General features: G+C 47.3%; 2 protein-coding genes across 7 annotated transcripts in view; one reads left to right on the top strand and one right to left on the bottom strand.

Moving 5' to 3' along the window:
* The window catches only part of LOC134040762 (growth factor receptor-bound protein 10-like), a 30,530-nt gene extending 9,429 nt beyond the window's left edge, over positions 1-21,101 (top strand). The window contains exons 4-18 of one of the 6 annotated variants that reach the window (XM_062486838.1): positions 58-69; positions 2,559-2,793; positions 2,923-3,046; positions 11,290-11,446; positions 12,872-12,987; positions 13,911-13,985; positions 14,063-14,200; positions 14,307-14,417; positions 15,094-15,192; positions 15,352-15,429; positions 15,972-16,088; positions 16,400-16,466; positions 16,609-16,696; positions 16,984-17,077; positions 17,184-21,101. In XM_062486838.1, the coding sequence (XP_062342822.1) occupies positions 58-69; positions 2,559-2,793; positions 2,923-3,046; positions 11,290-11,446; positions 12,872-12,987; positions 13,911-13,985; positions 14,063-14,200; positions 14,307-14,417; positions 15,094-15,192; positions 15,352-15,429; positions 15,972-16,088; positions 16,400-16,466; positions 16,609-16,696; positions 16,984-17,077; positions 17,184-17,330 (1,658 nt within the window). In that variant the 3' untranslated portion in view covers positions 17,331-21,101. Of the gene's footprint in view, positions 1-6; positions 70-2,558; positions 2,794-2,922; positions 3,047-9,532; positions 9,674-11,289; positions 11,447-12,871; positions 12,988-13,910; positions 13,986-14,062; positions 14,201-14,306; positions 14,418-15,093; positions 15,193-15,351; positions 15,430-15,971; positions 16,089-16,399; positions 16,467-16,608; positions 16,697-16,983; positions 17,078-17,183 lie in introns of those variants that run through there. The other 5 variants (XM_062486839.1, XM_062486835.1, XM_062486836.1 and 2 more) reach the window with 5 other exon arrangements.
* LOC134040763 (uncharacterized) lies at positions 20,026-27,804 on the bottom strand. The gene is made up of 5 exons (XM_062486841.1): positions 27,494-27,804; positions 25,583-27,142; positions 24,127-24,509; positions 23,720-23,857; positions 20,026-23,397 (listed from the first exon to the last, which is right to left on the bottom strand). Exons 2-5 carry the CDS (start codon positions 25,872-25,874, stop codon positions 23,221-23,223), a joined length of 990 nt encoding a protein of 329 aa, XP_062342825.1. The 5' UTR covers positions 25,875-27,142; positions 27,494-27,804; the 3' UTR covers positions 20,026-23,220.
* Between the last annotated feature and the right edge of the window lie 20 nt (positions 27,805-27,824).

The raw sequence follows: 27,824 nt of genomic DNA, 5'->3' as shown, positions 1-27,824 counted from the left end.
CACACAGACCCAAGGATCTGATTGGCCCAGCATTTCAACGTACCACTCACCGCAACTCCCCTCACCAAGGTACTCCACTCCTCCCCTCTCCTCCGCTTCTCTCTATAATTTGGTCAGACGTGGTTTATCTGTGCTGTTCTTATCATTTGTGCATCTGATCTAAATGGACAATAATTTATAACCTGGAATGGCTTTAAATCCACATATTTTCATGGCCTGATAAATGGAAGAAAATATGGTCCTGGAAGATACACACAAACTTTTATGATGCTGTCCATTCTAGAGCTCTAATGGTGATCTACCAGGAACTCTCCTAATATGACTCCATAGGGAGAAGCGAAGCTCTATTATATACTGGACCAAATATCCTGGTGCACCCACTCCTCTTCCTCTCTTCCCAGAACCTCTTTTTTTCTTGTCCCCTTTCCTACCCCATCTTTCTCTCTCCACTTGTCTTTAGATGGAGTTCTTTCTCCTGTATTTTGTCTCTCTTTCTCCCTCCTCCCTTTGTCTCTTTCTCCCTACCCCCCCCCCCCCCCCCCCCCCCCCCTCTCTCTCTCTCTCTCTCTCTCTCTCTCTCTCTCTCTCTCTCTCTCTCTCTCTCTCTCTCTCTCTCTCTCTCTCTCTCTCTCTCTCTCTCTCTCCCCCCCATCCCTTCTGTGTGTGTTCCAGCGGGACAGGTTACAGACGGAGGGTCTTGATGTTTATTCTCCTCGTAGGTCTTTTCTCCTCGTCTCACTGCTGAAAGATTCCAGAAATCCAAACGTAACCCGGCACGACCCTGGGAATTCTGGGGGAATCGTGCCCAACCGAGGGGTCGTAAATCTCCCGTGTTTAACTTCGCTCCTTTCCCCGGAGCGTGGACAGCTGGTCTCCGTGGTGACTAATGGTCACGGCCGTGCGGGTCTTCGTTAAACGGGTTAAGAGGTCGACGAGAGGGTAAATAGGCCTCCAAACCAGACTAATCCTGGGAGTGCTGTACTGTATGTACAGTACAGGTTTCCACAGGCTACATGTAGTCATGGTAAGGCCAAGTACACCTGTATAGAATGTACTGTAGATTGTGGGTCAAAGCTGTAAAGGAGTGGCCTGTTGGATGACGATATAACAAACTGTTTTGTGAGGCCTAGTCTCACAAGTAAAGGGGCCAGAGGCCTTGCGTGGGATTGGTTTTGGATTAGGTATTGCCAGTCGGTACAGTACTGTAGAAGGACGTTTTGCGGCTGTCAAAGTCAAATGGCTTCTCTTTCATGCTGTAGCAAAAATATTATTCACCCACACCTCTGAGTTGTTTTAGATACACTCCTATCTCAGATTACGTATCCTGGCTTCTCACTGTGTGTGTGTGTGTGTAGATTTAGAACATTTCTGAGCTAAACTCTTCATTGTTGTCAGCGTGAAGTGAAGTGGTCATGTCTGCTAGACAAGGGGGACTGCCTTATGACGAGGAATGATTTTAGAGGCTTGTTGGTAACATATTTCTGCCTTCCTCTCCTCTCTCCTGGGGCCAGTGAGGAGATCGTGAACGTCTGGAATGTAAATACTCATTCGTTACGACCCTCTGGAATAACAAGAACCATCATCCGATCCCTCTCTTTTTTTCCTTTATCTTCCTTCTGTCTTTCTGTTTTCCTCCCTTTCTTTCTCTCTACACCCATTTTTAGTTTCTTTCATCTTCCTCGTTCAGCCTGCCCTGCCCTGTGTGAACCTCTACACCACCTGACCCGCTGTCCCAGCTTGTCCTCTGTTTGTGTGTCACAGACCCCCCCCCCCCTGTGTGTGTGTGCACCTTGTATGTGTGGGATGCAGGCTAGTTGCTGTGTGTGTATGCTTGTTGGGTATTCAAACCTCGATGTTGTTACTTGGTACATAGCCATGTCTGTATGGTCAGCTATCCGACGGGCAGTATACATACAGTATGTAGAACAACACTTAGTGTTTGAGTGCGCGCATGTGTTTCTGTGGTCCTCACTCTCCAACCTTTTCCTTTGATGTGTCTGTGTGTGTCTCTGTGTGTCTTTGTCTCTGTGTGTGTGTGTGTGTGAATCTCTGTGTGTGTTGGCTGTTCTCCTTTCTTCACGCCACCATGTATCATGTACGGTGAGCTGAGTGTTCCACAGGCTGTCTAATGAGGAATGTCAGGAATTCTCTGTGGCGGGTGGAACACACATGGTCAGGACCGGTGCACACACACACATACAGCCTATTTTAAAAACATGTTTCAGACTAATAATAGCAGTGGATCTATAGAGAGGGACTATGCATATCGTCCGACTGTTCCCTGGGAGACACTGTAGCCCTCTGGCACCACCAGGAACACTGCTGAAATGTGTGGTGCTTCTTCTGTTAGCCTGGCACCTAGTGGTCAAGTCAAGCACTGCATCTTGTGAGCATGTGTTTCCAATTGCAACCTAACTCCATGGACTCTCTCTCTCACCCACTCTCTCTCTTCCTTTCCTTCCCTTTCTCCCCCCCCCCCCTCTCTGTCTCTCTCTCTGTCTCTCTCTGTCTCTCTATCTCTGTCTCCCTTCCCTCCTGTGTTTCCCCTCTCCTCCCAGAAGACGATGTGGACCTGGAGGCGCTGGTCAACGACATGAGCTCGTCCCCAGAGAGCGTGTACTCGTCCTGCGGCCGGCACGCCGACACGGTCCCGCTCCTGCACAACGGCCACGCGACCCACCACCACCTCCCCCCCGGCCCCCGCGGGGCCCCGCCCCCTCAGCGCCCCGTGCCCCCCTCCTCTCCCCGGGAGAAGCTGCGGCGCTCTCAACCCATGCACATCCAGGCTGTCAGGTAACGCCCCCGCGCCCCTCCCCTCCATCCTACAAGACACCGGTTGGAACGGGTGGGAATTCTTTTGGGTGTGTTTTTTTTTTTTTTTATTTTTTATTTTTAAGTGGTGTGTTTTGCTGCCCCCTGCAGGAGGCTGCAGGAGGAGCAGCTGGTGCGCCCGTCCTCCCTCCCTGCCATCCCCAACCCCTTCCCTGAACTCTGCAGCCCCACCGGGTCCCCCCTCCTCAGCCCCATCCAGAACTCAGACAACCATGTAGGTACACACCGCCCTGACACACACACACACACACACCTATACCATACTGACCTCCATACCTGTACTCACACGTTGAGGTTCACGACATTGCAAAACGAGCCTGTGGAGTTCTGCTGTGTGTGTGGTAAGGGAGTTTATAGGGTTTATGTCTGAATAGTATCTCAATCAGCTGACCAGGCTGTGTTGCTCTGGAGTGATGGTTCTGCTGAGCTGTGTGTTGCTCTGGAGTGATGGTTCTGCTGGGCTGTGTGTTGCTCTGGAGTGATGGTTCTGCTGGGCTGTGTGTTGCTCTGGAGTGATGGTTCTGCTGGGCTGTGTGTTGCTCTGGAGTGATGGTTCTGCTGGGCTGTGTGTTGCTCTGGAGTGATGGTTCTGCTGAGCTGTGTGTTGCTCTGGAGTGATGGTTCTGCTGGGCTGTGTGTTGTCTTTGGCTTCCCTCTGCCCTTCCCTCCATCGCACAATAGGTCACCCCGGGTTATCTCACTCCGGGTGTTATTGTTGAAGTGTGCCCATCAGTCTTTCTCACTCTCTCTGTCTAACCCACTCTCTCTCCCTTACACACACACCCACACACACACACACACACACACACACACACACACACACACACACACACACTCACTCACACACGGGATGTTGTGTAAGGAGGTGTGTCTGCAGGATGTTCTCTCCCTGTGTCTCCCTGGGTGTTTGTGAGGGCGGAGTTCCGGAGCGGCCGGGAAAGCGTCTGGGAACGTCTCCGTATCGGAGCACTCTGACCCCCCCCCCCCACCCCCGTCTCCGGACGAAGACGGCCGCCCTCTTCCCGTTCACACGCTTCCACGCCGGGCATGCAGCATTAGAGCATCGCAGCCGTGTGTGTGTGTGTGTGTGGTTAAGCCCAGTCCTTCTTCCCTTTGACAAATTCGATCCCAGAAACGTTCTGTTCTTGTCTATCACACAATGTATCTACTTCTCAGGAGCTGAGCAAAAGATGAACACGCTTGAAGAACAGGAACCACATCTTTCTTGGGTGGACACACGCACACGGCCCCACATAGGCACACACAAAGCTTGTGTACACACACACACACACACACACAAAACAAGGCATTATTTCTACATTTACTTGACATCATCTCACATGTTCAAGAGGCTGACATTAAACTCGCACAAGGGGTGCGTGTGTGTGTGTGTGCGTGTGCGTGTGTGTGTGTGTGTGTGCGTGCGTGCATGTGCGCGCTAGCGGATGCGTCATGTCTCTTCTGCAAGCTCTTTTCCACCTCGTGCTTTCTGTCTTTAGAATTTTGAAAGTTGATGTTTAGCAACTTTCTCATTCTTTACCCATGGACTGTTTCTCCCACGAACTTCAAAGCTCTCATAGAGCTAATTGTCCTGTTCTTTCAGTATTTCCACAGTGGTCACTCACTCTTTTTCTTTCTCTCTACACAAACAAAAACACTCACATGTTAGCGCACTGAATCTCCTGATATTGTGATATGTGTTGGTAATGGATTGATAGAATCAGGGTCCGACTGGTTAAATACACTAATTCAGTTCTGCAAGGCAAAACAAGCAGACGGTTGTATGATGCATTGTATCAGTACACCCTTTGCGTGTGTGTGGTGTTTGTGTGTGTAAGGGATGTTTGTGTGAGATTGTGCTTGTGATGTACTGTGTTTTAGTGGGTTTACTTAGTATAATGACGCTTCAGCTGAGGACACAGAAGATGGCTTACATAACAATGCAGACAGGGATCTGGAGGAAGACATGCCCTGCAGCCTGTGTGTTTGTGTCTGCGTGTGTGTGTTTGTGAATGCTTACTATTTGTCTTGGCATGGATCTTCTGTAGACTAGACAGACTCTCTCTCTCCCTCTCTCGCTCGCTCTCTCTCTCTCTCTTTTTCTTTCTTTGTTTCTTTCCCTCCAGCTGGTGAGCAGGAATCTGAACATTGGGTGTTTGGACATTTTTGTCCCTTATCCTGTCCTTATATTCTGTTAGCAGTAATACTGTTGGAGTCTCAGGCTATGACTCAGTCCATTTTGGGAAGACAAATATCTCGTATCTCTCATCTCAGTAAATGAGCCTAATTTCCCACGCATTCAGACAGTTATGGGAAGGACCAGTCTTGCACCACAGGACTCGATAGTAATTTTTCTGGCTTATGCAAGTTCTTAGTCGGACCCTTGGGACAGAAGTCCTGTCTCTCTAATAGGCTGGGTTTGCTTTGGCATCTGTGTTCATGTGTCTGTGTGTCCCTTTCAAACTTTATTAGAAATCTTGGACGATGCTCTCGTCTAATAAAATGCTGTCATAATTAAACCAGGGGTCGCAGAATATCCGTCTATTGGTTGCTCCTTTTTTTCTCGCTTTCTTTCCCTCCCTCCCTTTCAACCTCTCTCTGTCTCTCTCTATTTTTCCATCTCCCCCCTCCCCTCCCTCCCTCTCCACGTTGAGACAGTCAGCTGACGAGTGTCTGCACGCAAGGGTCTCCTGACCTGCTGCCGTCAGATCCGAGGCTCTGTTGCCGGGCTCAGGGCAGCAGAGCCCGGCAGACTTGGGTGACCTCATGCTCTCCTCTGCTCCGGCCCACCGAAACCACCAAACCTGCTCAATGCACCTTCCCCCATCCAGGAAGTCGACTGCTTCGGCCCCCTCCGAGGACTAGATCGCTGGGTCCGTCCAGTAGACGCATTAGACCTGCCACACGGCAGTGCCACATATTTCCTCTGGTGAGCCGTCACAGGCCAGTCCTGTTCCTTCTCTGGGGCCCCGCCCCCTTTGCGCCGGCGTACGCGTATCGGGTCGTTGTTTTTTGTATTTATGACACAAACGCATGGCAGTTATGACACATGGACGTATGGCAGCTGCGTTTCTTGCTCTCTCTCTCCCTCACTCGCCCTCTCCCCGGGGGGGGGGGCGTCTTGAGTCTTCTGACTCGCGCACACAGCTGAACACCTATGCCACTGAAAGCCTGCCACAGTTGGAATGAGTCTTTTTATGCCCTCTTCCATGGTGTGTGCGCGTGACCTTGAGTGTGTGAGCTAACCTAGACATAACCTACAACGTGACATAACCTAGCCTGCGTGTGTGTGTCACAAAATAACATGCAGCGTGCTACACACACACACACACACACACACACGTAAACACGCGGCTCCTGTATGGCGCCAGTGTGCCGAGAGGCAGAGCCCGTTTCCAGAGACAGAGCGGAGAGTGCTGCAGGCCTAGCTCCAGCAGTCTGATGGGGCTAATGCTAATTCATAAAGGCTACTCTTCGACATGGGTTCCCTCCTGACCAACGCACACTCTGTCTAGTCTTCCTGCTCACTCTGCTGGAGCAGATATGTGTAGACGTATTCATCAGTTTCTCTGCACAAGATACGGTCATGTGTCTCAGTCGAGACTCACGCAAACACACACACGTTGAGTCCCTTGGACTTACACACACACATCTGACTAGGAATATGACTAGCCAAAATAAGAAATGCATTAATATCAATAATGTCATTGATCATCCATGAATTCTGTGAAGTTAAAACATTTTAATCAGAAGATGATTGATTGGAGGGTGTAAGTATGATGTTTGGAAACAGTAACTCAAGTTTAAGACCACTGCTTTCCAGGGTGGAGACTGTCTAGATATTTGAGTTGAACCCTGACCCCAAACCTGACCTGGGTCACCTGCTTTTCCTGACCCTCAACTGGTTAGTAACCACTTAGAACAGTGTGCTCGTACAGAACAGAATGCAATCCCAGCTGGACACATTTCTTATGTCTACAGATTCTGCATTTTGCTATGTTTTTTACAATTACAACAATTTGATATTTTGTACTGCTGAAAAGCAAGGACCAGAACAGTCTAACAGGATTATAGTGGTTAATGCCAAAGAAAGGTTTGATTTCAACATTGTGACATATTTCTCTGTGATTTTATAGCGCTGAGGTAACTACAGGTCAATAATTCATGTCCCCCAGGCCTTTAACCATTTTGAGTCACCGAGTTCTCTTTAGCTTTGCAGGGTTTGCGTACATGTGGTCTGTGCTACAGGAGCTTTGTTCAGTCACGGTCTTGTTTTGGGTGGTGTGTGTGTGTGTGTGTGTGAGAATGATTCTACCGTGTCAGCGCAAGGTCGGAGGCGAGGTGAAGAGTGTCAGTACCAGTCTTTGTAGAGGGGCTCCTTGACTGGGGTAAATTGAGTTTGGGCTGTCTGCCGTGGTAATCAGCTCTGTCTGAGAAGCGTGGTCTGACCCCAGACCAGCGTACAGCGGCATGGCGTCCCCACAGAAGCTAGGAACTGGTACACGTCATGTAACCTTTAGGGTTAAACCCGGGGATCCCAGGTTGAAAACATAAAGCCCTGTTATCTCTGTCCTTCAGAATCCGTCTTCCTAGAAACCTAGAGCAAGTGGTGTGTGTGCACACGAGGGTGGGTGTGTGTGTGAGAGAGAGAGCCTATGTTTGTAAGTATGTTCATGTGAAATAAAGTGTGAGTTTCTGTGTGTTTGCATGCGTGTGTATGTGAGTGTGTGTGTGTGTGTGCGCTGTTGTAACTGGTTTAAGGGCCTGTAAACCCCTCGGTCAAGTGAGCCTAACCCGTCAGAGATTACGGTGAGGGACCCCTGACCTCTACACGTGTGTGTGTGTGTGTGAGGGGGGGGGAGGGTGAGAGCGAGAGGGGGAGGAAGGGGGAGGGCGAGAGAGAGAAAATGGAAGGAGGAACATGAGGGAGAGAGAGAGCCGTTATACCGATTAAGCAGAGCAAGTTATAGACCAGGGGGGGTCAAGGGGTTAATTTAAAAACATTTGAAATGACAAAAGAAAAATCAGGAAGTTGTATGGAGGAACGAGAGCCATCAAGGGAAGCTGGAAGAAAGAAGGAGAGACCCGGCGGAGATGAGATGGGGGAGGGCAGAAAGAGCGGAGATGAGATGGGGGAGGGATGCAGAGGAGACGCGCGCCCGCGAGCGTGGGGGGGGGGGGGGGGGGGGTGTTGAGGGAGTAGGAGGCAGACTCTGGCCATTGACACAGTGTGATGAGTGAGGTGACAGGAGACAGATTAGATTTAAGCCAAACTTGCAACCCCTCCCCCAGTCCCCTCTCTCTCTCGCCCCCCCCCCCTCCCCCCAGCATGTGCACTCTTTTGCTCAAACACTGGCCGTATACACGGACTGTGAGGCATGCCTTTTATTGTCCTTTCTGATGGAGCTCGAGTGCTTAGAGAAAAACTGAAGCCCCTTCACCCCACTGCGAAAGCTGGAGCTGGCTCACATTGCTAACATTTCTCCTACAGTGTGTGTGTGCGTGCGTACATGTGTGGGCGCTAACATTTCTCCTACAGTGTGTGTGTACATGTGTGTGCGCTAACATTTCTCATGCAGTCTGTATTAGGGGCCAGCTGGGTTGGCCACTCACACATGAGACTGATTATGACTCAGTATTACATTACTGACATTCCTCCTGGGCTTCCTCCCTCTCTCTCTCGCTCTATCGCTCTCTCGCTCTCTGTGTCTCTCTCTCTCACTCTTTCTCTCTGTCTGTCTCTGTCTCTCTCTCACTCTTTCTCTCTGTCTCTCTCTCTCTTCCTCTCTGTCTCTCTCTGTCTCTCTCTCTCCACGTCTCTTAGTTGTTTATTTTTCTCTCTCTCTCTTCTCTCCCTCGCCCCCCGTCGTCGTCTTGGGAAGATGGGCAAAAATTGCTGAGCTATGCACCCCCCCCCCCCCTCCACTGTAAGCCCCCTCATCCTGACACGTGATCTGTAACTCCAGAGAGCTGAGGAGCGTCACTGCTTTACTGAGGTGATTAGTTACATGTTACACATGTAACCCTCTTCTCAACACCCCTCCTCCACACACACACACACTCTGTATTTCACATACATCTGGGGAACTAGGGGGGGGTGGGGAGTGGGGCGAGGGAGGCTAGCGGAGGGGAGAGGAGGAGAGACTGAGAGGGCTATTGACTTTTTTTCTTTCGTGAAGGGAAAAATGTAAACCGTGTAGCAGCTTTAAAGTGTCAGTACACGCGTGACTGGGTCTGTCTTTGCGTACGTGCGCGCGCCGATGTGCTGTGGATGTGTGTCGTGCGAGAGGCAGGGGAGGGAAAAAAGCGCTCCCGTTCCTTGTTGGAAGTGCGCCATTTGCGGGGTTCAGCAACACAGCGGGAGCGCTTAGGCAACGCTCGGCTGTGAACGCAGCTCGCCGGCCCGTGTGTGGGAGGCAGGGGACGTGACAGGTAACGTCTCCTCACTCACTCAGTCCTTCGCTAATCCACTGACCGAGGCTGCGAGGAGAGGAAAGGGGGGGGGGGGGGGGGGGCACTAACAGCACTTACAGCTCAGTCTTTATCCTGCCCAGGATAAAGACCTGCCCTGCCTCTCTCCCTCCCTCTCTCTTTATCTCTCTCTCCCTCTCTCTCTCGCTTTCTTGTCATCCGTTGCTCCCGCTCCCTCTCTTGTTCTCTCCGCCCTTTTTTTTCCCTTCTCCCCCCTTTCCCTGACTTCCTCTCGTTTCCTTTTCTATCCCTCCCTCCCTCACTCCCGCCCTCCTCCTCTCACTGTGTCTCACTGTCCCACCGGAGAGAGTGGCTCAGTGTGAAAATGCCATCCTGCTCTCCAGACTGTTGCCTCTTTCAGGCAGTAGAGGTAAGATTGTGTGTGCTCGCTAGTGTGTGTATGTGTGCACTTGCCTGTGTGTGCTTGTGCAGAAGGTTGAGACAAAGACATTTCATTCTTCGCTTCGAAACTTTTTGAGGAACGGTGCAACTCAATAGGTATATAAATACTTTTCCTCTTTGTCTGCATTAGTAAGGAAGCTTGTAGGGACTATAATGTACTGGATTTGTGTGTGTGTTTGAGAGAGAGAGAGAGAGAGAGAGAGAGAGAGAGAGAGAGAGCTAGGAAGAGAGGAAAACGTTACTGCGCCATTTGTAAGGTTCAGTAAATGTTCTCAAGCAACTCTGCGATGCAAGATCTAAAACTACAAAATACTTTTTTCTTTGTATGAGCAAGTAGGCACAACATTGCCGTAGAGAGGGAGAGACAGAGAGATGGAGATATAGAGAGACAGAGAGAGATAAAGGCGTAATGACGTTTTCTGGTTTTGTGTTATTTTAGGCAGCTCTGCCCTTGTTTTTCACCATCCTCCATTGCTGTAGTGTTGCAGCTTCCTTCCAGTGCTTGGTCCGGTTGGGCGTCTTGTGTTCCTGTGATTCGCTGATGTGTTGAGGAGGCTCTCTTGGACGACGGAATTTGAAGTGAATTTCCTGCTGTGGATAGAGGATATTGGAGAACACACATACATACATACTCACGCTCTGTCTGTCTTTCATTCGCACATTCAGGGTTCGCTCTGTGGAAGGAAGGTAGAGAGGATAAGAAGAAGTATGTTGGAAGATCCTTCAGTCTGTTGGTTTTGTCCTCCTGCGCTGGTTTTTGGGCGGATGTTGGTATGCTAGTATGTTGCCGATCGTGTGGGATTCACAGTGCGTTTTCCAGCGAGTGTGTGTGTGTGTGTGTGTGTGTTTAGATTTGAGGGCTTAAGTGCACTAAAGCTTGGGAACAATGGTAAATGTGTGTGTATTTCAGGCGTGCACTGTGTGTTTTTAGGGTGCGAAAGACACTTGGCAAAAGCCAGTCAAGGCTCACACCAAAACACAACGTTGAAAGCAGAGTACTACAAAAACAATTTGCCACTATGAGAAAAGTTCTTAGGAAGACAGCGTCGAGATAATATGTATGGTTTACCACACAGGTTGTTAAGAACCTTACAATGAACATAGACGATTTGACACAGTTGGGGGGGGGGGGGGGGGTTGGAGCCTTTGGTGTGAAGTTTCCTCAAGCTGTACACGGGAGCAGAAAGCTGTGAGGCCCTTATGAAAGACGGAATCTCGGGCTCTATGTTCAGGGGGTCAGAGTGGGCTGGAATGGGACCGTCGTGTCCATGGATCCCCACCGTCTGAACCTTTTCTAGACCCGATGGAACAGGAGTCCGTTAGAGAGGTGACCCCACAGCCCTGGGACCTGTTCTCATCTCACTTTCATACGTTCTTCAGTTCAGAAACCGTTCCAAACCGTTCTAGTTTGGGTTGTGGTCGGACGGCATGGCTGGGTTTGTCACATTGTGACTGACGCACATTCAACTCTGCCCTTTCTAAGTGTCTCTGTATCCATTACCTAAACCCGTGTGTGTGTGTGTGTGTGTGTGTGTGTGTGTGTGTGTGTGTGTGTGTGTGTGTGTGTGTGTGTGTGATCCTCAGATAGTCAAGGTGTGGAGTGAGGATGGAGCAGGGAAGGTGGTGGAGATCCCGGCTGACATGACTTCCAGAGACATGTGTCAGCTCCTGGTCTACAGGAGCCACTGTCTGGACGACAACTGCTGGAGCCTGGTGGAGCACCACCCACTGCTGGGCCTCGGTACGTCTATAGACGTGTGTGTGTGTGTTTGCTGCGTGTGTGTTTTGCATGCTGTGTGTGGTCTATTATAGGGCAGAGAGAGATACTGAGAGGAGAGAGTGAGAGAGGCAGTTGATGTGGTTCCAACAGTGTATATATGGTTTAGTGTTTCAATGCTTTCTCTGCTTTGTCTGTCAGTTTGTTTGCTCACCTAGACATACAGAGCCCAAAATACACCCACCCTGTCCACGGCTGTTCTTGACACGTTATTGACATGATAGTTACTATATTTCACATATGCTATTTATTTTCAGCTAGCAGCCTTTTCTCACATGTATGTTTGAGAGTGGAAAGATTGTCTGGAACTAGCTAGTGGGTCGTCATTTTCTGGAAAAAGTGTACTGGCCAAAGAAAAGGAATGTGAGGTGAGGAGAAAAATGGAGGGGGCTAGAGAGGGAGAGAGGAAGGGAAGGGGGAGGGAGCGAGAAGTGTAGAGGGGCAGGGTGTCAGCGTCATGCCAGAGCATCAAGTAACCAATCTCAGAGCCCCGTCAGACGAGCCCCTAGGCTTTTTGACCAATCGGCTCTCCATATGGCTCCACAGGAAATTCCCCGCACGTGCACACACAAACGCACACACAGGCACCCACCCAAACGCACACACAGACATGCGCACATCTCAGTGAGCTTGTTCCCAGCCTTCAGAGAGCTGGGCAACTTTGTGAACAGTGGCTCTCATTCTAGCAAACTGCGAGTGTCGGGTTACAGCCGTGACTCTGCACACTATTCTGTGGAGGAGTTACCGTTAAATCCCACTAGCTATCATTTAACGTGTGTGTGTGTGTTTGGGGGGGGGGAGGAGGAGGATGTGTGTATGCTTGGACTGGAGAAGAGCGTGCCTTCTGGTGTGTGTTAATGCAGGTCTAGAACATCTTGTCTGTATTCGTCTCTAATCAGCTGTACTGGCATTACAGTATGTGAGCAGAACTTCAATGGAGAGAATGTGTCGTTCCCCCCCCCCCCCCCCCCCCCCCCACACACACACACAATTCAGAACTAGCCATTGTGCAACATTGCAGCACAGGGACATTGTGCTGCGTTTGTGGTCCCCTAAGTTGAGCTCTGTGTCCTTCTGTGGATCGCTGCTTATGTGCGACTCTGTGCAATCAGCTAAATACATGACATCATCCTCCTGCAATGCTGCCCACTCCCTGTGTCCCCTCCCTCCCTCCTACTCTCTCTCCCTCTCTCTCTGTCTCTCAATCCTCTCTCACTCTGTTTCTCTTTCTCTTACCACCTCTTTCTTTACCTCTTACATTTTCATTGTCTAGTTATTGGGGTCACTGTGTACAAAACTGAATGTCAATGCAAACGAAATGATGATTAATGCTGCCTATCTTGCCACCCACCCCCCCCCCCTTCTCATCCTCTCTCTCGCTCCTTGTAGAGAGATGTCTGGAGGACCATGAGTTGGTTGTTCAGGTCCAGGCCTCTATGAGTAGTGAGAGTAAATTCCTCTTCAGGAAGAACTATGCCAAATATGAATTCTTCAGGAACCCCCTGGTGAGTCCACTTCAATCTCTGTTCCGGAAAATGTCCTCTGCTTGCACACACACGTGCACACACACACACACGTAGCCTACTCACAGGCACTTTCTGCTTCTTTCTCTCAAGTGTTGTCTCAGATGGAGTCACCTTTTTTCATCTCAGTCAACAGTTTCAAGTGTAGGCTAGGTCTTTTGAGAGAAGCTTTAGCACCACAGGATTTATGACCGGAGTTCTATTAGCGTTAGCGTTCTGGCATGGACGCGGGTGGCTGTTGAATAACTTGGCTTAGCTCAGGCTGCACCTCTGTGGTGCTACCTGTCATTAGCCTAGCGGTTAGCAGTGGCGCTGGAGCGACGTGGGCAGCGGCGTGGGTCTGTCTCGTTACTGCTGAAGTGATTTAAGGTATGTCAGAGTGGGGGAGTGACATCATGGTTATGATAATGGTCCCAGTAAAAAGGCTGGAGGGGCTCGGCCCAGTCAATCCTGCTAAGAGGAGCAGAGTGGCCCTGCTTGCTGGGTCTGGCTAAGGGGATTACATCAGGGGATGAGATCATACTGCATCTTCTACATATCTGTCTGTCTCTCTCTCTCTCTCTCTCTCTCTCTCTCTCTCTCTCTCTCTCTCTCTCTCTCTCTCTCTCTCTCTCTCTCTCTCTCTCTCTCTCTCTCTCTCTCTCTCTCTCGACTTGCTCTCAATGCTTCTGTCTGTCTCTCATTGCATTATACTTGCCTGCGTCATCCATGCACACACAGAAATAACAAAACTGGCTTGTGCACACGAGCGTTGTGTATGCACGCGGTCCTAGCAGGGGCAAGCGTCCATATTGATATGTAAACCCTCTCGAACGAAGGATTATTGTTATTGTTAGTGCTGACTGTTGTCACTTTTTCTTTTCTCCTCCCCTATTTCTGTATCCATCTCTCAATTTGATCTCCAGAACTTTTTTCCGGAGCAGATGGTGGCTTGGTGTCAGGAATCCAATGGCTCTATCCCCCAGTCTCAGCTCTTACAGGTAAAACACACACACACAGACATATGTATACATGGCGCATTATATGCTTAAGGAACGTTTGGGCGTGGTCTTTCCAGAACTTTCTGAACTCCAGCAGCTGTCCAGAGATCCAGGGTCATCTCTACATGAAGGAGCCTGGACGGAAGTCCTGGAAGAAGTTGTACATGTTCCTGAGACGCTCAGGGCTCTACTACTCCACTAAAGGAACATCCAAGGTACTAGAACTAACGGGAAGAGCCTGAACATTCTTGCGTTCTTTCTTTCTTGTCTTTCTCTCCGTCTCTCTCTGACTTTGTTGTCCTCCTCCTCCCTCCCGCCCAGGAGCCCAGACATCTCCAGCTGCTAGCAGACCTGGAGGACAGTAACATATTCACCGTCATCACAGGCAGGAAGCTGAACAATGCCCCAACAGACTTCCAGTTCTGCATCAAGGTAAGACCCATGGAGACGCCACGCTGCATAGTATCCCCTCCTCACAAACAGGCATGTGTGCCCTTACATGCATGACAATCTGTTAGTTGGCACTTGTGCAGGTTGGGGTTACACAGAGTGTCACTACTTAGGCCTTGAACTGCTGACCGGAGCACAGAAGGCCAAAGTACTTCTTGTGCTTTTAGTGGAATCCATTGCAAAGCCATGGAGGGGGGGGTGGGGTCACCTGGGTCACCCAGCAGGCGACAGATCAGATACCCTGTCCCTGTCCCACCCCGGGGGTTATCCCAAGAGGGTCACCTGGTTATCCGGGATAAGCCCAGTGGGATAAGCCAGGATAGGGACAGGGAATCTGGCCCCACACATACATACACACACACAAGCACGTATACACACTCACGTACACACACACGTGTATACAAAGGCACACTCATGGGTAGGTACACGCACACGCTTACACACACACACACTTGCACACACTGGCCATGTCAGGGGTGGTCAGCAGGGGTGACTGGGCAGGATTGAGTTGGAGGGTTAGTGAGGGGAAAGGTCGAGTGTGGGGGGATTGTAGCGACTGAATAGATTTTTGTGTGGGGCAGAAGGTTACTTGAAGCTCCAAACCTCGATTGGAGTCATTTCCCAAGTGTTTATGTTAGTTGGTTTGCTTGATCGACAGCCTAGCAAGGTGAGGAGTGATTGTAAGGAGCTGAAGATGATGTGCGCGGAAGATGAACAGAGTAGAACCTGCTGGATGACAGCGTTCAGACTGCTAAAGGTACAGTACACCCTTTTATTAAAGCATAGACGCACACTACCTCAGTGAACATGCTCTTACAATCCTCATTCAGCTGTTACAGCTGACTGGTAACTATTCCAGTTTCTTTGTACACTACAAAAGGCTTCATGTGGATGTGTGTGTGTTCTGTCTTTCCAGTATGGCATCTTACTGTATCAGAACTACAAGGGGCCCCAGCAGAGAAAAGCTCCACTGTCACATTTCTCTGCTCCTGTGGTAAGGATCTGTCCTCCCCTTCCATGTCATAGTGACACACCTGGGAATTGTAGTCCATGTGAATACAGGGGTAATTGCGTGTGTTTACAGTGAAAGTTGTAGTCCATGTGTTTATTGACCGTAGACTTAGATCACCAACCCTCTTCGACCTCATGCGCTAAATACCTCAATTCTATCACACTCAAGCTTTATGCAGCAATTTAGCTTAAGAAGGATTTGTAATATGCTGCTGAAATGATCATTTAATCCTTTTGGAGTTTCAACTCCAGTGAAAGGGGGATTTAGTCATGTTTAAGACATATTTGACACTTTGGACTGTACAAATTCAGGTTGAGACTGTGAGGCCACTGGATTAAAACAATCATTGTTCTACAGCCAAAAGAACATCCTAACTTAGCACCTTTAGGGTCACTGAGTAGAAAGCATTTACAGAATGATTCATTGTTATGCAACACAACACACACGTTGTTTGTGTGGGTCTTTGACAGGCTTTTCTGAGTGCTCGTGGGTGATCGTGACTGGGGTTGTTGTTGTTTCCTCAGAGGAGCGTGTCGGAGAACTCCCTGGTGGCCATGGACTTCTCCGGCCGGACGGGCCGCGTCATCGACAACCCAGTGGAGGCCCAGAGCGCCGCCATGGAGGAGGGGCAAACCTGGAGGGTGAGGAGGAGGACGGGGGGGGGTTGGAGGAAGGGGGGGGGGGGGTTGGAGGAAGGGGAGAGAGGGGGAGGAAGAGGGGGAGAGAGAAAACGGCATGACATGTTATAACAAATGCTTGAGAGGGACGGAGGAGAGGGAGGAAAGAGAAGGAGAGACAGAGAAGGAGATAAAGGAGTGGTGAGGACTGAGAGACAGGTGGATCGTGGTAGAACCGAAGTTCTAGAAGCAGTTCTCAGCTCACCCCTCTGCATCAGCATCAGGAGTGTATTTGCTCGTTTCACTTCTAATATCGTTTCTTATCCACCCTTCAGAAGCGAAGTCAACGTATGAATGTCCTGGGAAGCCCTAGCCCTCTGCACCCCTCCACTCTCAGCACAGGTACACCCATGTTCTGGACACTAGTCGTGCTGTAGGGCCCTCTCTGGTCCTGATGCTCCAGACATGTTTCGGTTTTGGAAATGAACATAGTAGCCATGTTTAGTTTCACAAAACTATGTTTCAACATGGTTGTGTCTCTCAGTGATCCACAGAACACAGCTATGGTTCCATGGGCGCATCATGAGGGAGGAGTCTCACAAGATGATCATGCAGCAAGGCCAAGTTGATGGGTAGGAACCTTCCCATGTTTGCCTTCATCCACTCGCCCATATAATCATCCGTCCATATAGCCATCCATCCTGGCCTTCAACTGTCCATCCATCCACCCAGCCATATATCCACCCATCCTTGCCTTCATCCATTCATCCATGCATCCATATATCCATCCATCCTTTTCTTCATCTGTCCATTCCACCCATCCATTCCACCCATCCATCCTAGCCTCCATGCAGCCATCCATTCAGTTAATGTTCTCGAACGTCCTATTAAACATGGCTCCTGTTCGTCCGTCTGCCAGGCTGTTCCTGTTGCGGGACAGTCAGAGTAACCCCAAGGCCTTCGTCCTCACCCTGTGCCATCACCAAAAGATCAAACACTTCCAGATCCTGCCGGTACGTCAGCCCGTCCTCCTCCTCTGTTGTGTCCCACACTTCTTCTTCTCCTCCTTCCCGTTGTCCTCACGGCCGTTGTCTCCCTCTGCCTGTCCTCCACACGCAGTGCGAGGAAGACGGCCAGATGTTCTTCAGCCTTGACGACGGTGCCACCAAGTTCACAGACCTGATCCACCTGGTGGAGTTCTACCAGCTCAACAGAGGAGTGCTGCCCTGCAAGCTCAAACACCCCTGCACCGCCGTGGCCTTGTGACCTCTCACCCCTGAACCCCCCCCATCCCCCCCCCTACCCCTCTCTTCTTCCCACCACACACAGACCGACGGAGAGATGGACACACGGTCCGTCACAGCTGGACACAGCTGGCGTGTCGAGTGGACCACCAGACCCCCCCTACCCCCCCATCCCACCCCCACCCCTGTCTTGTGACTCAACATTTGTGTCCAATAAGCTCTGGTGCACCCCCCCCCCCCCAACTCCTTACCGTACCCCTCCCCCTGGTGGGTGGCACCATGCCCCCCCGCCCCCGGTGGGTGGCACCATGCCCCCCCGCCCCCCCTGACTTCCTTGTTCAACATCAGGGATGAACGTGGCTTCGAGGTGGCAGCCGTTGCTGACGATGCTCGTCCTCTGTCAAGCTGTGCAGTCCAGTCTGGATAAGCTGACCATGATCTCCTAGCAAAGCTTGACGTTTGCCTGAGGGGGGTTCGGCCCTGTCCGTCACTCAGCAGTGCGTATTCCTATCCCACCCCATCTCACAAGAGACTACAGGGCCACCGACAACAGAGGTGAAAGAACGAAACCGAGGCCAAGAACATGATTGTTTCTTGGCCGGTTTAATCTAGGAGGACAGAGGAATGTTTTTTTTTTGGAAAACGGTGTGGCCCTCTTCTCTTGCAGAGTTGATTACTTGATGACCTTTTAATGCTGTTTTAATAACTGTTGATTCGATGCAGAACTAGTTTTGCACTCCCGAGCCGACAGCCGACACCTCTCCCCTTGAGCTGAATGAAGCTGACAAGCTCCTCATCCTCTTTTCGCTCTCTCGTTCTTCCTCCCCTCTGGCCCCCATCCCTCTGTCTCTTAGAGAGGCTACGTGAGAATTCCCCTGAGTTCTGATTGGATTACAGTGGCATGGGACAGGATGAGTCACAGTTGTGCGTGCTGTCCCTTTTGGAAACGTTTGCGGAACATCATCTACGGCATTCTGTGTTCCTGGCAGAAAGGCCGGCCTGATCTCATCAGAACATCCGTAGAGAGAGAAGAAAAAATGCCAGCTAAGCATCCCCTGGAATCTGCTGGAACATTCCAGGAGATGAGATGAGGAGAGTGGAGGAGAAAGCCCTGCATTATTGTTTCTGTCTACCTAGACATTTTGGACTCTTAAGTCTGGTTTATCACAATCAGTTATGCTGTTCATGAATGTTCTTCAGTATTCCTTAAGTAAATTTGAAGCTCACTACTTGCACATTGTAGATGATGTTGTTTCGAGATGTGACTGGTGTTTTGTGAAGGGTTGGAGTTGAGCATGCAACGACTGGGCCTTGAGTAAATACTGACCACTGTCCCGGCGCCAGACAAAACAAACTAGCACGAGCTCTCCCCCGATCTTTCTATTTGTATTTATGTTGAATCAAACAAAGACTTGAAGATATAGGCTTAGTTGACTGTGCAGCAGATAGGGACCAGTGAGTCTTCCTCGCCTTAAGTGATCAGTTGAGCCTTGAGTGGTGTGTGAAACCCAAGCTATGTTAAAAGCTATGTTAAAATGCACATACAGTTCAAACATTTCTGATCAGATCACATTTCAGACATTTCTAAAGATTTTAGAAATCGGAGAGAGGGGACTTCACCGCCAGAGTCCTCTAAGCCGCCCCCCTTTCTCCTTTCCTCTTTAGTCCCCAATGCCAACAACTTTCATAGGCATTCAGTGGTCCTGAAGGACGATTTTCCAGCATAGGATTTAGTTGTCCAGCATAGGAAAGGAGGCAAGGGAAGGATGGAAGGACACAAGGAGGAATCGACTGTCTTCCCCACTCCGCCCTCCCAGTCTTCTTGCTAGCGTGTGAGCATTGTGGCCAGGCAGGCGTGTGACATAATACCTGCTCAAGGCTTTCACCAGATTTACCCCCACCCCCCCTCCCCATCTCCTGCCAGATTGAGGGTAAATAGGGTTAGCGCCAGGCCGTTGGCTACCTGCCCGCACAGCTCTCCTTAAGGAACGTCACTGTGGCACATGCCACAGGCCATACGCGTGCAGACCAATCAGGACCACCCCTATACTCACCTGCTCCGTGCTCCACCAACCAGGCCTTAGTCAGCCATCGCAGACTCCCCAGGGATTGGATGAAGCTTGAACAACCCCTCCCCCCACCACCCCCCCCCCAACCCCGAGTCCAGCCTGTAAGCTACATTATTACTCTGTGTTGAATGTGCTGGTGGGATGTTAGACCATGTATTGCTAGGTTAGACTTCTGCTTTTAGTTGTTGGAGTCAGATTGAGACCAGAGATAACAGGTGTGCTGTCTGGGTAGTGGTGACAGATCAGTCAGGATGGAAAGGCCCTTCTGGGTTAGCCTGAGTTGTCAACATGGTCTGCTTCTACAAGGGTCACTCAGGACTTCAAACCACTATCCTTGCTCTCTGTTTTCTCTTTGTTTTCCTCTTTATCTCTCTGTCTCTCTCACCCCATCCTCCTCTCCTAATCACTGTGTTATAATGCAATCCTATACAGAAGTCCAACCGTATGGATATCCAGTATATATCTATTTTTAAGTATGTGAAACTATGGAAACGTTGTAGATCTAACACTGTATTTAGGTCACAGATCACTATGTGTGGGGTGTTACTCATAACTCCGTTTAAAATGAAGTGATTTATTTTGTCCTTTTTTTCCCATGATTTGATTGTGTCCAATGACTTCGTTGTATGTTTTCTTTTTGTCACAAAATGACCTTTTTATATAAAGAAAAAGAATATAACATGATATATACAGTATTAAATTAAGCAGATTTTTAGTGATCGAAAACTGGACTTTTGGCGTGCGTCAAAAATCTTAGTGTGAATCAAATATATAAGCTGACAGGCTTTCAGAATGTGGAGACCAAGACTTGATCTAACCCTTAACAGTTGACCACATCTGGCTCAAACCCTCATTCATTTAGGAGTGACCTGAGCCTTCTCTCTCTGGCCCCAAACCATCCAGATTTAGCTTCTGAATCCCCGTAACTGTTTCCAAACCAGGCCTGTTAACCACCTCATCACTGGGACCCTGGTGAGCTGTCAGGTGTATGCTGGTTCTGGGCAGTGTGATGTAAAGCAAAGTGTTCCTATGACAACAGGTCTGAAGTCCGGTGCACTCCTGGACTAGGAACCACAGAGGAAGAGTAGAGGTAGGTGTTTCAGATGGTTGGATTCAACGAGCATTTTCAGTGCTAGCTTTGCATTCTGATTCAGTAGTGCAGTTGTAGCCCACCAAAAAGAGGTTTGTTGTTTCTGCATTTACTCTGATACTGGTATAAACAAGCCTAATATTGCAACAGGTGCCTATTTTCTGTGTTTGACGTTATTCTGGCTAACAGGCCACCGCACCAAGCCAACCAACCTTGGGTGGCGCCCGTCCTTTAGTTAAATCACAGCAGCTGTGATGATCCATCAAAACATACTGGAATACATCCTGAATTGAGGTTTGCACACACAACTTGAACTCGTTCACAACTGTTTTATTAGCATGTAAGGTGCGAGCGAAGCTTTCAAGTTGCACGGATTATTCTCGAGTGAGAATTGGGCCACTCAAAAGCATTGTTTGAAAAGATGGCCTATTTCAGGGAGTGATACAGTAGAAACTACATTTATCCGTTTTGGCAAGACCAACCCCTGTGTTCATATTGTGCTTTGCTTCATTATGTAAATGTCTGAATGGCTTATGGATCTTCTATTGTATCCTGTTCAGGTATTTTTGTACAAATAAGGGACTGATATATTCTCTGTTTATTGGAAATCAGAATAAAAGACAACATTGCTATACATCGCTGGTATTTTACTTTTTAAGTGTATTTTTGTGGATCTATAATTCTTTTTTTTATCTCCTCTATTTGGGGTGAGGTCTACCACACTCCTCAGGGTCATTGTCATTGATAATCCAAGTGGATTGTGCTAACTAGTCTCTCTTTGTCTCTCAGATTGGGATTAAGTCTTGCCTTCGTGGTGAGACGTGATGTGGCCCTCTTGCTTGGCATGTGGGGATTAGGCCTGTCAAAGTAGAATAATCTGGGCTGGGTAGGTGAGTGGCTAATCTGACTGGATGACAGAGCGACTCTGGGGCTATTGCACACTCAAGGTGGGCCAGGAGTAATCTTCCTTGCTGCTCTGGTACAACAGGTGCTTCTACACAGTGCACCTTACAACACACTGTGTGAGGGAATTGAGCTCAAAACTGTTACAGTTGCTACTGAAAGTATTTGAGGAATTATAACTACACATTTTACCATACTATACAATCAGGAAATACAATAATTTATATATAAAAATTTAAAATGATTATACTGTATGTAATATTAAATTATAATAACATATCTTTGTTATGGCTGTCACAAGACCCAAAGATGTAATACACTCTAAATAAATTAAATTTGAAGTAGTTTATGCATCACATGCATGTTTGCATGACTAATTGTAAATGTAATGTAATGCATGACGTGTGCAACATCATTTTAGTAGTAGTAGATGACTCACTAGAGGGCGTTGGAACGCAGCCTTTAATTTACTGTAGACAATGCGCTTCAGGGATTTGATTATATCAATTAGATTTTAATTTGATTGTCAATCATCAAAGTACACACATGGTAGAAATGTTGAGTATCAATTGATGACTGGATGAATTGATGACAATTAAATGAATGTGGTGATCTGAATGACTCGACCATTAATCAAAAGTGGACAAACAGTTGACTTAACCAAACTTAGTTGATTTAACCCTTGTGCTGCCTTCGGGTCACATGACCCAAAGGTTCATAACGAACCATCGTTGTGTTTACCCAATTTTACCAAATACAAAAACAAATAAAAATGATTTTCTTTTAACCTTCGCAATGTGGGGGGTCTGAGACAGCCCGACGGTTAAAAGAAAATGCTTCACTTTGTTTTTGTATGCGGTAAAGTTGTCGCAATACGACGGTGGGTCACAATGACTGATGGGTCAGAATGACCCGAAGAGGCTTCAAGGATATCTCAACAACTCAGATGGAGATTTCTAAAGTATGGCTTCTGTAGAAAAGACAAAGGTTAAAAAGCATGTCCTTCATTGAACATAAAGCGATACTACCCTGGATTGACGTGGTATGAACCAGAAACTTGGCATGGTGATCTGAACTTACCCGCCATACCTGTTTAGTTGCATTGTTTACGTGAGACTGACTCATGACCACAGAAGTCAGTTTGGTTTTATAACTCCACCTAAGCAAGATAAGTCACACCATGTTAAGTTGTTTCAATGTCCATAGTGTGCATCTGCATCATTTGCTAGTCCTGTGGCAGTAGACAGGTGGCTGATAATGACTAGAACGTGTCGACATGTTGCCATAGTTTAAGGAAAGGTCTCTTCTGAGAAAGCTCTAAAATTGAAATGGAAATCAACTACATGAGATCATAGTTTGGCTATAGGAACTTGGGAAGGGTGTGTCAGTGTGAGGCTAGGGTTGATCACAGAGGGGTTAGGTGTGTTGGATTGGCATGAAGAACACATTAGCGTGATTGCTAAAAAAATGCAATGTGGGGGGTCTGAGACAGCCCACGGTTAAAAGAAAATGCTTCACTTTGTTTTTGTATGCGGTAAAGTTGTCGCAATACGACGGTGGGTCACAATGACTTATGGGTCAGAATGACCCGAAGATAACACAAAGGTTAATAAATAACCCCCTTTGAAGCTTATTCTAACAACGACGTAACACGTAAGTCACTCATTGTTGTAAATACAAGTTAGCTTGTTAAAGTCTTTCAAAATTGTAAATGGAGGCTTTGACTCCGTCCCTGTTGTTATGGTTACTTATTTCAGACACTTTGTACAGGCTCATGTAGCCAGCGGAATCATTTAGAACCGTGAAAATACAGTTTTGCTGCAATTACATAGTAGGTGTCCGTTATCACCCTATAATGGACACCCCTGCAGACATCGAGTATTCACTCCAACCATGGGTCTGCGGTTTTGTTTGTTGTTTTGTTTCGTATTTCCGCCACACCTCTGACTTTTTCTTGTAAGTTGATCTGCATCATCATGCTTTTTCTCTTCTCTTCTCGAGGAGGATTTTCTCTTTACTGACTGACACTGTGTGAAAAAAGCACAATACATTTACATTTAGTCATTTAGCAGACGCTCTTATCCAGAGCGACTTACAGTAAGTACAGGGACATTCTCCCCGAGGCAAGTAGGGTGAAATGCCTTGCCCAAGGACACAACGTCATTTTCCACGGCCAGGGAATCGAACCAGCAACTTTCTGCCCGATTCCCTAACCGCTCAGCCACCTGACTCCCAATACACAGAGAGACATGAATCGTACCACCAAAAAATCGCTTACTTCTATAGGCCTATTTTCTTTTTCAGACAGTACAAATACACAGATTATTTTAAATACCCAATAATTCTTACCTCTGATTTCTTCCTTTTTTCTATGGCATCAAGATTCTCCCGCATCTGTTCCATCAACAATTGTTGAAACTTGTCATGTTCCTCCTTGATTTTCATGATTTCATCACACTGCATCACCTCGTCCCATTCTTCGTCAGTCTATGAAATCAAAATATAAAAGCTACTTCACAACCTCCATCCTAGCATATTAATCAACACAGCTATTAAATCATATCAAACTTGGACATGGGTTCCTTTGACTGATAATTTAACTCACTTTTCGTATGCCTACGAGACAAATCATTGATTCTATAATTCGTTATAGCCTATACATTTCCTACTTATTTTCATCAGAATTTAGTTAATGTGTCCTATCATCCTCTATGTCCACATACCACATTTCAGCCAAGCACATCAGTATTTCTTACCACATCATTAAAACACTCCCCAAATCTGAAAGACTTTTGTCCTGGAAACTCAGCCCCTGAGTCAAACAGGTCCTTCAAGCTTCTGGCAACCAGGTGCAGAACCTCAAATTCGTATGCGTAAACGTTGCCATCCTGACATAATAGTAAGACCAGCTGCCCATCTGCTGCTGAACAGTCATCCAACACGCCAAGGACGACCATTTTCATTCCATCCGCAAGATAGCAGTCTTCCCAAACCTGTAACTGATCTTCACTTTCAGCATGGACAGTGTCCTGTAGACTTCCGATTCTCAAGGAATAACCAGCAGGTTTAGTAAGTGGAATAAGCTCGCCCCGATGCTTTGAAACCATGTCTTCTATCTGTGAAAGGCACTTCACAACATCTGTAGCGTAGAAAGTAAACAAAAACAATACTGTTATCATGTTAGTCTGGCAGGTATGCTGACACTGCTGTGGGGTACCTTGTACAAGCACAGTCTCCTAAATGGCTGGCTCCCATGTGCCCCTTTGACCAATAATATTGTCAAATTTAAACAGATTGTGTTTATTTTCTGGAGTAAATTTATCGGACTCCCCACTGTGGACCGGCTGGAGACGTCCTTCCCCAGATACATTAATCCACCGTCTCATGCACCAGTGGGTGATGTGGGGGATGGGGCATAGACCTTATTAAGTAGACCAAACATCCAAGCTGTTCTATGGAAAGTGCTTAGTTGAGGCTCGAAGAACTGAGATAGGCCTACGGTCTGCAACATTTGAACTTCCGGCCCATCCAGTCATGAGCTGTCTCAGTCTTAGTCGTACATCCTAGTCCGATTTTAGGGCATCCCAAATTGTCTAAGTCATTGTATAAGTCAATCCTAACATATTTTGATGTACGAAATATCTCCTATGATAAGAAAGGTAATGAAATGTGTTGTAGTATGTTTCCAAAACATGACAAAGGCCTTGAATGGTCTAATTGTGTAGGATTTAGCAGTGACAACTGCAATGTGATGATTGGCAAAAACAACTCTGTATTGTCAAGAGTGAAAGTACCCCTCATATTTACAGTGTTGGCTGTCCAAGTCACCTGGTCAACATTTGTGCCAAAACTGATGCTAAGGAGCTCTCAATGTCACCTGAAGAACTGCTCATTGACATCTACTGCTATTTTGAGAAAAGTTCCAAACGAAGAGAAGACCTAAAACAGTTTCAAGAGTTCTGCAATGTTACCCAGCAGAGAGTACAAAAGCATTGTCCTACACGCTGGCTTTCTTTAGGTAAAGGTTTGGACCATCTGCTCCACCAATGGCCAGCTTTTCTTTCATATTTTGAGTCAAAGAGTGAGAATCAGAAGTCATCTCATATTCAGAAAATGCAGAAAGACCCCCAAATGAAACAATATAAGCATGCTTTCTCCATAATGTCACACAATGCTTTGACAAATTACATTTTATTTTTCAAAAGAAGGCACCTGTCCTCTTCAAGGGGGGCGGCCCGGAGGCGGAGGCAAGGCAGAGGGTCTGGGCAGGTCCAGGGTTGGAGCAGGTCCGGGGGGCAGCCCGGGGGCCGGAGCAGGTCCGGGGGGCAGCCCGGGGGCCGGAGCAGGTCCGGGGAACCACCCGGGGGTAGGACAGGCACAGGAGACTGCTTAGAGACCGCACACAACCCAGAAGGCGGCAGCCAGTAATTTGGAGGTGGCGGCACGGTGGCGCCTGGGAGTGCGGACGAGTGGGGGCTTTGGATGGGGAAGGCTGAATGTCCATGTGACCGTAGCTGTTTCTGACTGGTTCTTGTTGATGGTGTTCGACAGAACTGATTTAAGTTTGTTTGACTTGGATATTCTGTTGTTTAGCTTGCAACATCAATGACCTAAAAAGTTCAGAGCTTCAGTGTCAGTCTTGTAAATCCGATTTTAGTGTATCCCAACATTGTCCATGTATATGTCAATCCCAACATATATTTTGAAGTACAAAATATATCCTATGATAAGAAAGGTAATGAAATCTGTTGTAGTATGTTTCCAAAACATGTTTTTGCAAAACGTATGTTCTGGGCAAATATTTGTTTGATTCCATTTCATTTTGGGTCTTAGATCCCACTGCCCTACTTTTGCTGGTGATTGATCAACTGTGAGAACCTTCGTATTACACACATCTCTTCCTTGTGTAAGTGGATGGAAGGGACACAAGTAAGGCATCCTGTGCAGAGATGCTATTCAGCCATGTTGTATACAGTTCCATTACCTTGAGAAGCCAGCAGGTGAGCTCATTGTAAAGACTCTTGGTCTCTTCACTTCATTAGCACCATTCATGAAATACTTTCATGTAGGCTAACTGTGGCAGACATGGAGAAGACCTCAACCCTCTGTTGTTCAGGATTAGTTGTACACCTTGACCAGTTTCCTATTATAACTGAGCTACTACTCAAAATGTAAAAAAATATCCACAGGTACGTTTGTGGAGATTTTATGGAACATTTTGAGTGGTCTGCTCAGTCATGTAGGAAACTGGTCTTGTACTTAATAGTGTTGACACTGAAAAGACAGCAGCAAATATGATAATTGATTTCTGACCTAAAATACTTATGGCACCCACCACATTAACTAAGACAAATACGGTCATGTTTGATAACCAATATCTATTTCTTTTTATCACAATCACGTGGTATTCACAATACCAGTGTGTATTATGTGATACTAAGGACTATAGATTTGCATCCTTTCGCATGTCATAAACTGTGCTTCGTCAAGTTCTTGAGACAAACAGTATAGAATATTATAATGATGAAATACTAATAATAATAATTCCTACAATGGTTGTTAGGGAGTTGTTGGTAGGCCTTAAACATTGTTTCATTGGTTGAGTGTTTTACAGCAGATCAAGAGGTAGCGGGTTAAAATTTCCCCCTATACGTCGCTTTGGATAAAAAATGAATACATTTGAATACATTTTCTTATATTAACATTTAGGGAATGTTGGCAAATGTACCTTCTTTCTGGTCCTCACAGGTGAGCAAGTCATGCTTTAAAGATCTGGAAATTGATACAAGTATCATTAGGCACCATTGTACATGCATTTGCTGACAACCAGAATATTGTGACTGTCAAAATAAAGGAATAACGTCTTTCAAAACGTTCAATACAAACAATTACTTAATCAAACCTCTAAGGGTTCGTTCAAGTTTTTTCAATTTATATCCTGCAATAAGTCAGCTAATTTCACCACTCATTGAAGGATCTAGTTGGATGTCAGTACACCAGAGGTAAATGGTCAAAAAAGAATTATAGTAAATAATATGCATAATCTTTTCTGTATGTTTTTGTATATGCACCGAGTACACAAAATACAATTAAGGTATAAAAAGTAGAACAAGAAATATCTACCCCATAGCGTTTGGTGAAGAAAGCTTGCAGATTGCCTGTTTGGCAAATTCACATGAATGATTAATTGATGTCCTTTAAGATGTTTTATCAGATGGTGTTTCTCAAAATGCTATCATTGACAGTTAATGCAATCACTGTCACTGCTGTATAACTAACAGATTGTCATGTGAAACACAAATTTAACAATACCAAACATAAGCATTATTACTGTTGTTGTTTGTATATCTCACAAGAGCAATGAGAAAACAATTATGGATACATTATCTAAGTTAATACACAGTGAAATGACACCACAGTATCAACACATACCTGTTGATTGCTGCCGCTGGAA

The sequence above is a fragment of the Osmerus eperlanus genome, chromosome 20 (assembly GCF_963692335.1).
Source record: "Osmerus eperlanus chromosome 20, fOsmEpe2.1, whole genome shotgun sequence".
In the NCBI taxonomy this organism is placed as follows: domain Eukaryota; kingdom Metazoa; phylum Chordata; class Actinopteri; order Osmeriformes; family Osmeridae; genus Osmerus; species Osmerus eperlanus.
This window is presented reverse-complemented; position numbering and strand designations above follow the sequence as displayed.